The sequence below is a fragment of the Herpailurus yagouaroundi genome, unplaced genomic scaffold (genome assembly GCF_014898765.1).
Source record: "Herpailurus yagouaroundi ecotype Mexico unplaced genomic scaffold, PumYag 199, whole genome shotgun sequence".
NCBI classification, from domain to species: domain Eukaryota; kingdom Metazoa; phylum Chordata; class Mammalia; order Carnivora; family Felidae; genus Herpailurus; species Herpailurus yagouaroundi.
Window position 1 is genome coordinate 4,298,973 of NW_024412430.1, and position 12,780 is coordinate 4,311,752.

Sequence of the window (12,780 nt, forward strand, 5' to 3'; positions counted from 1 at the left end):
GGGAACACTTGGTAAAGTCACATCCCAGCTGCTGACATTAATCAATATTAACACTTTCCTAGAAATCACTGACAACATCAGAGGTCTTAGAAGACTGAAATGAAAAAATGCCAGATTATTTTTTTAATGTTTGATTTTTTGAGAGAGAGACAGAGAGAGTGCATGCAAGCAAGGGTAAGGGCAGAGAGAAGGAGAGAGGGAGAGAGAGAATCCCAAGGAGGCTCCGCAATGCTAGTGCAGAGCCTGATGCAGGGCTCGAACTCACAAACTTGAGATCATGACCGGAGTCAAAAATCAAGTTAGATGCTTAACTGACTACTAAGCCACCCAGGCGCTCTGCCCAGATTACTTTAGAAAGAAGAAAAATTTAATATCTTTTATTAACTGCTCAAGTGAATGTGGACTGTGAGAAAACTTTAAACACACAAATTAATGCAGGGCAAGTAAAAAGGGAAGCACTCATCATTGGAAGCTAATAAGTTTCATAAAACAGGCATTCTATATTAACTAAACTTTCTCTTTTCTAAGTTAAAAAAAAAAAAAAAACTTTTTTTAACGTTTATTTGTTTTTGAGACAGACAGAGCATGAATGGGGTAGGGGCAGGGTCAGAGGGAGACACAGAATCCAAAGCAGGCTCCAGGCTCTGAGCTGTAAGCACAGAATCCGATGCAGGGCTCGAACTCACAAACCATGAGATCCTGACCTGAGGTGAAATACACAGTCAGATGCTTAACCAACTGAGCCACCCAGGTGTCCCTAAAAATGTATTTTTTTAATATATTTTAAAAATGGAATCTGTAGCTTAAAATCTTCCACAATGAAACCTCCAAGCCTATATGGTTTTACTGTTCAATTAGGCCAAATATTGAAGGAGGAAGTAACACCCAATCTTACAAAAACTCTCCGCAAGAATAAAACAAGAATTCTTATTTTCTGAGGCCAATATATTAATATCTGGAATTCCTTATCTGAAAGGAAAAAGACAGGTTTACTCCCTCATGAACAGAATTGCAAAAATCCTAACAAAATTTGCAATTAACTTGAGTGTGGTAGTAAGTTTGACATGAGTGTAAGAAATGATCGTTGTATTTGATTTTAAATATAAAAGTACTAATTAGTTTAAACAAAACTGTTCTAATCCAGAAGCATAAATTTAAAGTACAGTTTACTAAAGTAAGTTAAACATGACTAAAAGTTTAGTATACAATATGCTGCTGCTGAATATAACAACATTAATACTGGCACTTACCTGTTGCTGTCTTGTCACGAAATTCTTCAAGTTTAATCAAAGTTGCTGAAGTGAGCTGTGCTAGATTTACCTCTTTTGGAGGTCTGAAAAATTCCACTATACTATTCACCGTTCTCTGTTAAAGTAAGTATCATTAACATTAGGCACAAACTCAAAGTAAACTGAAATGCATTAAAACTTAGGTATTTAAAAATGCTTACCGCATCATATATCATTTCTAAAGGTTCAGCTTCTATGATACACCTTTGAGCAGCAGTTTCATCTAACGGATTTATCTCGAATATAATTTGGAAGAGTGACGTAGCATCATCCAAGGAAGAAAGGAGGTGAGGTTTTGTTGAATTATCTGGTAAGCCAGTGACATGAAATGAATCAATTTTGGTTTCAAATCTACATGAATAAAGATAGGACAAAAATTAGCTGTCAGTGCAGTTTTAAGGTATTTCAGAAACTGAAAATTAAAATTAATGAAAACAATTTCAGTTAGGATTTCCTGCTACCCCATTCCATTCATATCATAGAAAATACACAACTATTCGATCTGAAATGACATAAATTAATTCACAAACAACTCTTCTCACATGTTGATTTCAACATAAAAAAGGCTATTTTAAGGGTTAGGGGTTTAAAGTTCCCCATAAAAGGAGTTTGGAAGTCATCACTCAATACTAACAAGTAAAAGGCTGACCAAAGTCTTCTCGGATATGTAAGAGAAGGGATGACACAACGCAAATCACTGTCCCCCAGACTGGAGAGACAGGTGAATACGGGGAGTCACAGAACACAGAACACAGACTCATGAAAGAAAACTACCCTGTACACCAGGGCCAAGGTTGGAAAACCTGAACTGTTTCATTCTCCTGAACTGCTGGAGATTCAGTGTGGACAATTCTGAGGTTAAAAACTCCAGGGGGACTCAGTCACAGGAGAGGGCCCAAAATATTTTAAGATACAAGTCCAGGAATTAGACCAGGTTCCTACATAAATACTGGAGAAAAATCCCCTTGTGCTTCAGGGAACAGAAGCAGAAAAGAAATCCAGAGCACTGTGTTCTCAAAAAGGCATGCCCTATCAAGCAACTAGTTCCCCAGAGCCTAACCTGATGAGGTATTATCAGAGCCAAATGACCCAGCGAAGGGAAATACCCAACTCCAGTCAGGTCTACTATTCCATATGCAACAAGGGAAATACCCAATTCCAGCCAACTCTAGCTATCCTATCCCACCTAAGGCAGTAAGAAGGGAGGTACTGAGAAATATACATAAATATATATGTGTATATATTAGTGTTTATATGTATCTATTTACTGTATTTTTCACCCCGTACATCATGTCTATCAAGAAAAAATACTACTACTAAAAAGCAAAAAACACAATTTGAAGTGACAGTACAAGCATCAGAACCAGATAGGCAGGAATTCTAGAACTATTCAAAAACAACAATTAAGAAGCACCTGAGTGGCTCAGTCAGTTGAGGATCCAACTCTTGATTTCAGCTCAGGACGTGACCTCACCACCATGATCTCATGGTGCTGAGAGCCTACTGGGTGTGAAGGCTGCTTGGGATTCTATCTCCCTCTCTGCCCCTCTACCCAGTTCGCATGCACGTACGCAAACTCTCTCTCTAAAATAAAAACAAATAGGGGCAGCTGGGTGGCTCAGTTGGTTAATCCGATTCCGGTTCAGGTCATGATCTCTCAGTCTGTGAGTTCGAGCCCCATGTCAGGCTCTGTGCGGACAGCTCAGAGCCTGGAGCCTGCTTCAGGTCTGTGTCTCCCTCTCTTTCTGCCCCTTCCCTGCTCACGGACTGTCTCTGTCTCTCAATAGTAAATAAATATTAAAAAAAAATTTTTTAATAAAAATTAAAACAATTATGTTAAGGGGTCTAATGAATAAAGCAGACAGCATGCAAGAAGAGATGAGCAATATAAGCAGAGAGATGGAAAGCCTGAGAAAGTACCTAAAATAAATATGAAAGATCAGTAACACTGTAACAAGAATGTCTTTAAATGGGCTTACCAGGAGACTAGAAACAGCTGATGAAATTAATCCCTGAACTAGAGAATGCATCAGAACCATAAAAACACAGATATCAGAGAATAAAGACTAAAACAGTAACCAAGCACTATGCGACAACAAAAGATGTACCATATGCACAAGAATACCAGAAGGAAAAGAAAAAGGTACAGAATACATATTTTATTTTTTTTTTAATTTTTTTTCAACGTTTTTTATTTATTTTTGGGACAGAGAGAGACAGAGCACGAACGGGGGAGGGGCAGAGAGAGAGGGAGACACAGAATCGGAAACAGGCTCCAGGCTCTGAGCCATCAGCCCAGAGCCCGACGCGGGGCTCGAACTCACGGACCGCGAGATCGTGACCTGGCTGAAGTCGGACGCCCAACCGACTGCGCCACCCAGGCGCCCAAGAATACATATTTTAAAAAGAATGATGATTTCTACAAATTAATGTCAAACATTAAACCGTGGATCCAGAAAGCTCAGAGAAAAGCAGAATAAATGCAAAAGAGAAAAAACTACCCCTACACATGTTTTCACACTACAAAAAAAATCAAATATAAAGAAAAGACCCTGAAAGAAAGAAAAAAAAATACCTTACAGAGGAGCAAAGGTAAGAATTACATTTGCTTTGTTAGAAACCATAGAAGCAAAAAAAGTATAGTGAAAATTTTAAAGTGTTAAAAGAAAAAAAAAACACTTAGAATTCTGTACCCTATAAAATCCTCCTTCAAAAGTGAAGAGAAAATAAAAACTTTCTAAGACAAACAGAAATTGAAGGAAATTGTTGCAACTAGACTTGCCTTTTGAGAAATATTTAGAAGCTATATAGGAAGAAAGAAAAAATGTAAGTTAGAAACTCAGATCTACATAAAGAACTCAAGATTACAGAAGAAGGAAAAAGTAAAGGTAAAATAAAAACCTTTATTTTACTTATTTTATTGATCTAACAAATTACTATGTTCCAAATCACAGTAATAAGTTGGTTATGTATGCTTACATGTATTTTATGTGTGTATATACATATACTCTTATGCATGCTCATGTACAAGTGAGATGAGTAATAGTAATGATACCAGGGAATAGAAGAAGGAATACAGGTATTTTTGTTCTTATAAAGTACTCACACTACCCATGAAATACTATAGTGTTATTTGAAAGCTGACTTGGATCATTAATCTATATAGAAAACTCTAGGGGCAACCACAAAAAAAATTAGAAAAAAAGTTATAACTTGATATGATAATAAAGGTGAGAAAACAAAATCATAAAAGATACTCAATTAAACCACAAAGGCCAGAAAAGGCAAGAAAGACAAAAACAGGAACAAGGAACAAGGACATCAAACAAAAAACAGAACTATGGTAGATGTTAATGTTACAACAATGAGAAGACAAGCCACAGACTATGAAAAAATATTCACAAAAGACACATCTAATAAGAGTTATCCAAAATATACAAAGAACTCTTAAAACTAAAAAAACCCCAAACAACACAGTTTATAAAGGGGGCCAAAGCCTTAACAGACACCTCACCGAAGAAGACGTACAGATGGCAAATAAGCACATGAGAAGATGCTCCACATCAGGTACAGCAAGGAAATGCAAATGGAAACAAAACAGATGCCAGGGCACCTCGGTGGCTTAGTTGGTTAAGCGTCTGATTCTTGATTTCAGGTCACTATCTCCCAGTCATGAGACAGAGCCCTGCATCACAGGGAGCCTGCTTAAGATTCTCTCTTCTCTCTGCCCCTCCCCCCGCTCATGCTCTGTCTCAAAAAACAAAAACAACCACAGATGCCACTACACACCAATTAGAATGGCCAAAATCTGAAACACTGACAACAACCAAATAAGGGCAAGGATGTAGGAACTCTCACACATTACTAGTGGGAATGCAAAATGGTACAGCCTGTGGAAAACCGTGTGGTGGTAATTTCTTATAAAACTAATTTCTTACAAAACTATACATACTCTTACCATACAATCCAGCAGTCATGCTTCTTGGTACTTACTCAAAAAAGATGAAAACCTGTACACAGATGTTTATAGCAACTTTATTTATAATTGCCAAAACTCTAAAGCAACCAAGATGGGTTTCAGTAGGCAAATGGATAAATAAACTGTTATAGCCTGACAACACCATGTTCTTAAGCACTTCAACAAATGTACCACTGAGCCAAGAAAAGGCATGATGGAACCTTAAGTGCATATTACAAAGTGAAAAGAAGTCAATCTGAGAAGGATACATAGTATATGATTCTAACAACACGCATGACATTCTGGAAAAGGCACAACTATGAACACAGTAAAAGATCAGAGGTTGAGGGATGGGGATGATGGATAGGCTGAACAGAGAATTTTTAGGGCAATGAAAATACTCTGTATGATCCCATAGTGATGGACACACCATTATATGTTTGTCCAAACACACATAATGCACACTACCAAGAACGAGTGACAATATAAACTATGAACTTTGGCTAAGTATAATGGGCCACAAAGAAGAGAAAAACTGGGAGTAATGCTTAATGAGTACGGGGTTTCACTTTGTGGGGATTCTGTGACCAGACAGGGGAAGTGATTATTCAACATTATGAATATATTAAATCCCATTGAATTGTACTCTTTGGGGATGATTTTATGTCAACTTTACCTCAATAAGGAAAAGTTAATAAAACAAATTTACTGAACTAGTAAATGCATACATTACCAAAAAAAATTCCTGAAATCACTAACCTACCAGGTAAAGATACTTGAAAAAGTAACCTAAGCCTAAAACAAGCAGAATAAGGAAAATATAAAGGTGAGAGGATAAATTAATAAAATAGAGAATAGACAAATATAGGAAAACACAAAACCAAAGCTGTTTTTTTTAAAGGATCAACAAAATTTAGCTTAAGAAAGAAGAGCAAAGACTCGAAAAAAATTAGGAGTAAAAAAAAAAAAAAGACATTATGAGGTTTCACAGAAAGAAAAGGGGATTATGGTAATACCGTAACCAACGACTTGCCAACAAATTAGATAGCTTAAATTAAGTGGACAAATTCCTAAAAAACTACCAAAACTGACTGGAAAAAAAAAAAAAAAAAACAAGAATATCTAAATAGACCTAAGAACAAGATTAGATTAAGTTAATAATTAAAAACTTCCCACAAAGAAACGCTAAGGCCTCAGTGACATTACTGGTGAATTCTACCAGCAAACATCTAATGAAGAATCAATGCCAATTCTTTACAAACTATTCCAAGGATGAGGGAACATTTCCTAACTCATTATACAAGGACAGTATTGTCTTAATACAAAACAACAGACAAAGCAATCACAAGAAAACTACAGACTTATATTCTCTTATGAACAGACGTAAAAATCCTCTCCAGCAAACCAAATCCAGCTGTATGTAGACAAAATTATACATATGCCCTAAAGAATACACGGTTATGTTATCCTCTGAAAATAATTTAAGGTAATAAACCATAAATCAAAAGAATAAAGAACAAAAACACCACGATCATCTCAATAGACACAGAAAATGCATTTGACACAATCTAACAACCTTCTGGGCCAAACAAAACAAAACTCATCAAACTAGTAATAGAAGGAAATTTCTCAAACTTGATAAAAGGCATCTATGAAAAATCCACACTTAACATCATATTTAAAAGACTTAAGCCATTCTTCATAAGATAAACAACTAGGAAAGGATTCCCTTTCTGACCACTTTTCAACATAGCACTGAAGGTTCAAACAAGGACAATTAAGAAAGAAATTAAAGAAAAGGTATCCACATTGGAAATACAGATGTAAAACTATCTCTATTTTCAGATGCAATGCTCTTGAATGCAGAAAATCCCAAGGTATTCACTAAAAACTATTCAAATAAACAAGTTTATCAAGCTTGCAGGGTATATACAAGGTTGCAGATCAATAAACAAAAATCAATTGTATTTCTACACACTTGTAATAAAAAATCCAAAGTGAAATTAAGAACATGATGCCACCTGTAATAGCATTGATGGGGTTCAGGACACGCAGCCCCCAAATATGGCACCTTGGCATAATGAATACTTCAAGTTGAAGGAGTTTGAGAAACAGCAGAAGCAGGAAGGTCACTCTGATATTCCCCTACCCTTACTTCCCTCAAACCCTCATATAACAGGTGCCCTCCCTATACCTAGAGCAAAGCAGCATCTTTCTCTCTAAAGACAAAGGTAAACTGAGAAGAATCCTAACAAATAGGGCTTGTTGAAGTTCCCCCAGTCAAGTATACTTACCTTACACTCCCTGACCTTTCAAGTCCTTCCCAATTGTCCACTCTTCATCAAATCTAACGTAGTCTAGTCTAACTGGTTCTTTGCATCTTCATTTCCTTATGAAGACTCTCATGTCAATTTAAAACTTACACAAAATAAATCTGTATGCTTCTCTCTTGTTAGTCTTCATCAGATTTAATTTTCAGATACAGCAAGGCACCCAAAAAGGGTTGAGGAACACTCTTTCCTTCCATACAGCATCAAAAACAATAAAATACATGAGAATATGCTTAATAAAAAAAGGTATAAAACTTGTAACTCTGAAAGGTATAAAACACTGTTGAAATTAATGAAGATCTAAATAAATGGAAAGACATCCAATGTTCACGGGCTATAAGACAATACTGTTTAAATGTCAGTACCTAAAACTGATCTACAGATTCAACACATTCATTAAATCTAACCTGAAATTTTTTGGCAGAAATGGACAAGAGCAGCTGAAAAGACACAAAGAAATTCAAGAAAATCAGAGGACCAAGAAAAAGAAAAAGGAAACTGGGTGTATTACTGGCAGCAGATTAATATAGATGAATAGGAATAGTATCTAGAAATAAAATCTTACATTTATGGTAAACTCATTTTGATGACGATACCAAGATCATTCAATGGGAAATAAGTTTTCCCAATACATGATGATAGGACAAATGAGAGAAGAGAATGAAGTTGAACCCCAACCTCAAGCCATATACAAATGTTAACTCAAAATGCATCATAAACCGAAGAGATGAAGGTATAAAATTCTCACAAGAAAATAAAATAAAGGAATATATCTTTGTGTCCTTGAGTTATGCAAAGACTTCTTGAGTCTTTAATTCAACAAAAAATAAACTGGACTTCATCAAAACCCAAAATATCCAGCAAAGAATACCATCAAAAATATGAAAACAGTAAATGAGAGAAAAGAACTAAAAAACTTTCATCTCATATGAGATTTTTTCAATAATACATATAGAACTCTTAAAACTCTCCCAACAAATAAGAGTCTGGGGCCAGATAGCTCTCCAGGGGAATTCTACCAGACATTTAAAGCTGTTCTCCCTTTGAAGCTATTCTAAAAAATAGAAATGGAAGCAAAACTTCCAAACGCATTCTACCAGGCCTTGATTTTAAAAGCAAAGATCCCACTAAAAAGGAGAACTACGGACCAATTTCCCTGATGAACATGGATGCAAAAATTCTCAACAAAATACTAGCAAACTGGATCCAGCAATATATTAAAATAATTCTTCATATTCTTGGGATGCAGAGCTGGTTCAATATCTGCAAATCAATCAATGTGATACATCACGTTAATAAAAGGAAGGATAAGAACCACATGATCCTATCAGTAGATGCAGAAAAAGCGTTTGACAGAATACAGCATTCTTTCTTGATAAAAACCCTCAATAAAGTAGGGATAGGAGAATCATACCTCAAGACCATAAAGGTCACATACAAAAGACCACCTTCAATGGGGAAAAACGGAGAGCTTTCCCCCTAAGGTCAGGAACGCAACAAGGATGTCTACCCACACCACTGTTATTCAACATAGTACTGTAAGTCCAGCAATCAGACAACATAAAAAAACAAAAGGCATTCAAATCAGCAAGGAGGAAGTCCAACTTTGACTCTTTGCAGAAGACATGATACTCTATGTGGAAAACCGAAAAGATTCCACCAAAAACTGCTAGAATGGATACATGAATTCAGCAAAGTCACAGGACACAAAAATCAATGCACAGAAATCAGCTTCATTTCTATACACCAATAATGAAGCAGCAGAAAGAGAAATCAAGGAAATCAATCCCATTGACAATTGCACCAAAAACCATAAAATACCTAGGAATAAACCTAACCAAACAGGGGAAAAATCTATACACTGAAAACTGTAACAATTTTATGAAAGAAATTGAAGAAGACACAAAAAATGGAAAAAAATTCCATGCCCATAGATTGGAAGAACATAATTGTTAAAATATCAATACTACCCAAAGCAATCTACATATTCAATGCAATCCCTATCAACATAACACCAGCATTCTTCACAGAACTAGAACAAACAAGCCTAAAATTTGTATGGAACCAGAAAAGACCCCCATTAGGCAAAGCAATCCTGAAAAACAAAACCAAAGCTGGAGGCATCACAATTCCGGACTTCAAGCTGTATTACAAAGCTGTAATCATCAAGACTGTATGGTACTGGCACAAAAACAGACATATAGATCATTGGAACAGAATAGAGAACCCAGAAATGGACCCACAGACATATGGCCAACTAATCTTGGACAAAGCAGGAAAGAATATCCAATGGAAAAATAAGTCTCTTCAGCAAGTGGTGCTGGGAAAACCGAAGAGTGACATGCAGAAGAATGAACCTGGACCACTTACACCATACTCAAAGATAAACATAAAGGAATATATAAAGGATGAAAGACCTAAATGGATGAAAGACCTCAACATAAGACAGAAAGCCCTCAAAATCCTAGAGGAGAAAATAGGCCACAATCTCTTTGACCTCAGCTGCATCAACTTCTGACTGGACATGTCTCCAGAGGCAAGGGAAACAAAAGCAAAAATGAACTATTGGGACCTCATCAAAATAAAAAGCTTCTGCATAGAGAAGGAAACCATCAACAAAACTAAAAGGCAACCAATGGAATGTGAGAAGATACCTGCAAATGACCTATCAGATAAGGGGTTAGTATCCGAAATCTATAAAGAACTTATCAAACTCAACACCCAAAAAAAACAATCCAGTGAAGAAATAATCCAAAAGACATGAATAGATACATTTCCAAAGACATCAGGATGGCTGACATATGAAAAAATGCTCAACACCACTCATCATCAGGGAAATACAGATCAAAACCACAATGAGATCCCCCCCCACACCTGTAAGAATGGTTAAAAATTAACTCCAGCAACAACAGATGTTGGTAAGGATGTGGAGAAAGAGGAATCTTTTTGCACCGCTGGTGGAAATGCAAACTAGTGCAGCCACTCTGGAAAAAAGTATGGAGGTTCCTCAAAAAATGAAAAACAGAACTAGCCAATGACACAGCAATTGCACTGCTAGGTATTTTACCAAGGGATACAGGGGTGCTAATTCAAAGGGGCACGTGCATCCCAATGTTTATATAACAGCATTATCAGCAATAGCCAAAGTATGAAAAGAGCCCAAATGTCTATCGACTGATGATTAGATGAAGAAGATGTGGTATGTATACACACACACACACACACACACACACACACACACACACACACACACACACACACAATGGAATAATTACTCAGCCATCGAAAAGAATGAACCCCTGCCATTTGCAACAATGTGGATGGAACTAGAGTGTATTATACTAAGCGAAATAAGTCAGTCAGAGAAACATAACTATCGTATGACTTCACTCATATGTGGAATTTAAGAAACAAAACAGATGAACATAAAGGATGAGAAGCAAAAATAATATCAAAACAAAGGGAGACAAACCTTAAGAGACTCTTAAATACAAAGAACTGTGGGTTGCTGGCAGGGTGTTGGATGGGGGGGCAGGGGGAAGGGCTGAAGGGGTGAGGGGCAGTAAGGAGGGTACTTGTTTTGATGAGCACTAGGTGTTATATGTAAGTGATGAATCACTAACTTCTATTCCTGAAATTATTACTACACTCTATGTTAACTAACTTGGATTTCAGTTTTAAATAAATAATAAAAAATATTAAAATAGTTGCCAAGGGAAGAAAAAGAACTCTTAAAGCAGAATAATCAAAAGACAACCCAATTAATAATGGGCTATAACTTAATACACATTTCTCTAAAGAATATACAGAAACGGCTACCTGATCACACGAAAAGATGCTTAACATGATTAGCTATCAGGGAAATGCAAATCAAAACAACAGTGAGATACCAATTCACACCCGGTAGGATGGCTGTAATCCAAAGGAAGGTAAGTGTTGGCAAGGATGTAGATCAATCAGAAACTTTAGTACACTACTTATAGGAACGTAAAATGTGCAACTTCTTTGGAAGACAGTCTGGCAATTCCTTAAAAATCTAGACACAGTTACCGTATGAGGAAACACTTCTGCTCCGAAGTATGCACCTAAGAAAATTTAAAACCTATTGTCCATATAAAATATTGCCAGTAAATATTCATAGCAACATTACTCATAATAACCAAAAAGTAGAAACAAGCCAAATACCCATCATTTGATGAATGGGCGAACAAAATGTAGTATATCCATATGATGGAATATTACTGGGCAATAGAAAAAGGAAAAAAAAAACACTAATGCATGCTATACCACAGATGAACCTTGAAAATATGCGAAATGAAAAAAAGAAAAGAAAAATATGCTAAGTGAAAGGAACTGGACAGAAAAGGCCGTATAATTTATGATTTCATTCATTTGAAATGCCTCCAACAGACAAATTCTTAGAAATTACTTTTTGCCTTACACTGGAGAAAAGGGAGAATGAGGAGTGGCTAATAGGTGTAGGATTTCTTTTTTTGTTTTGTTTTTAATTTTTTTTTTTTAACGTTTATTTTTTTGAGACAGAGAGAGAGCATGAACGGGGGAGGGTCAGAGAGAGGGAGACACAGAATCCGAAACAGGCTCCAGGCTCTGAGCTGTCAGCACACAGCCCGACACGGGGCTCGAACTCACGGACCGCGAGATCATGACCTGAGCCGAAGTCGGCCGCCCAACTGACTGAGCCACCCAGGCACCCCTCTTTTTTTGTTTTTAAATTTTTTTAATGTTTATTTATTTTTGAGAGACAGTATGAGCAGGAGAGGGGCGGGAAGACACAGAATCTGAACCAGGCTCCAGGCTCTGAGCTGTCAGCACAGAGCCCGACGCTGGGCCTGAACTCACAAACCATGAGAACATGACCTGAGCTGAATGAAGTCAGATGCTTATCCAACTGAGCCACCCAGGCGCCCCTAGGATTTGTTTTCTTTAGAGTGTTAAAATGTACTGGAAATAAGATAATGGTAATTGTTGCACAACTCTGTAAATACACCAATGTGAATTTCATGTAAGATACTAATGAGTTGTACACTTTAAATGGATGAATTGCATGGTATGTTAATTATATCTCTCAATAAAACTATTTTAAAAACAAAAGTAAAATAAAGACATATCCAGATAATAGTCAAATTGTTGATGCAGTTTTTGTATAGTGTGATTTGGACATTTTAGTATTATTCTTCAGTGT

At 36.5% G+C, this 12,780-nt stretch overlaps 1 protein-coding gene across 1 annotated transcript in view; it reads right to left on the reverse strand.

Moving 5' to 3' along the window:
- Window positions 1-12,780, reverse strand: part of VPS13A (vacuolar protein sorting 13 homolog A) — a 265,687-nt gene that overhangs the window by 202,874 nt on the left and 50,033 nt on the right. Inside the window, exons 18-19 of the mRNA XM_040449254.1 lie at window positions 1,451-1,640; window positions 1,251-1,365 (exon numbers count right to left, since the gene is read on the reverse strand). Coding sequence (XP_040305188.1) covers window positions 1,251-1,365; window positions 1,451-1,640 — 305 coding nt within the window. The remainder of the gene's footprint in view (window positions 1-1,250; window positions 1,366-1,450; window positions 1,641-12,780) is intronic.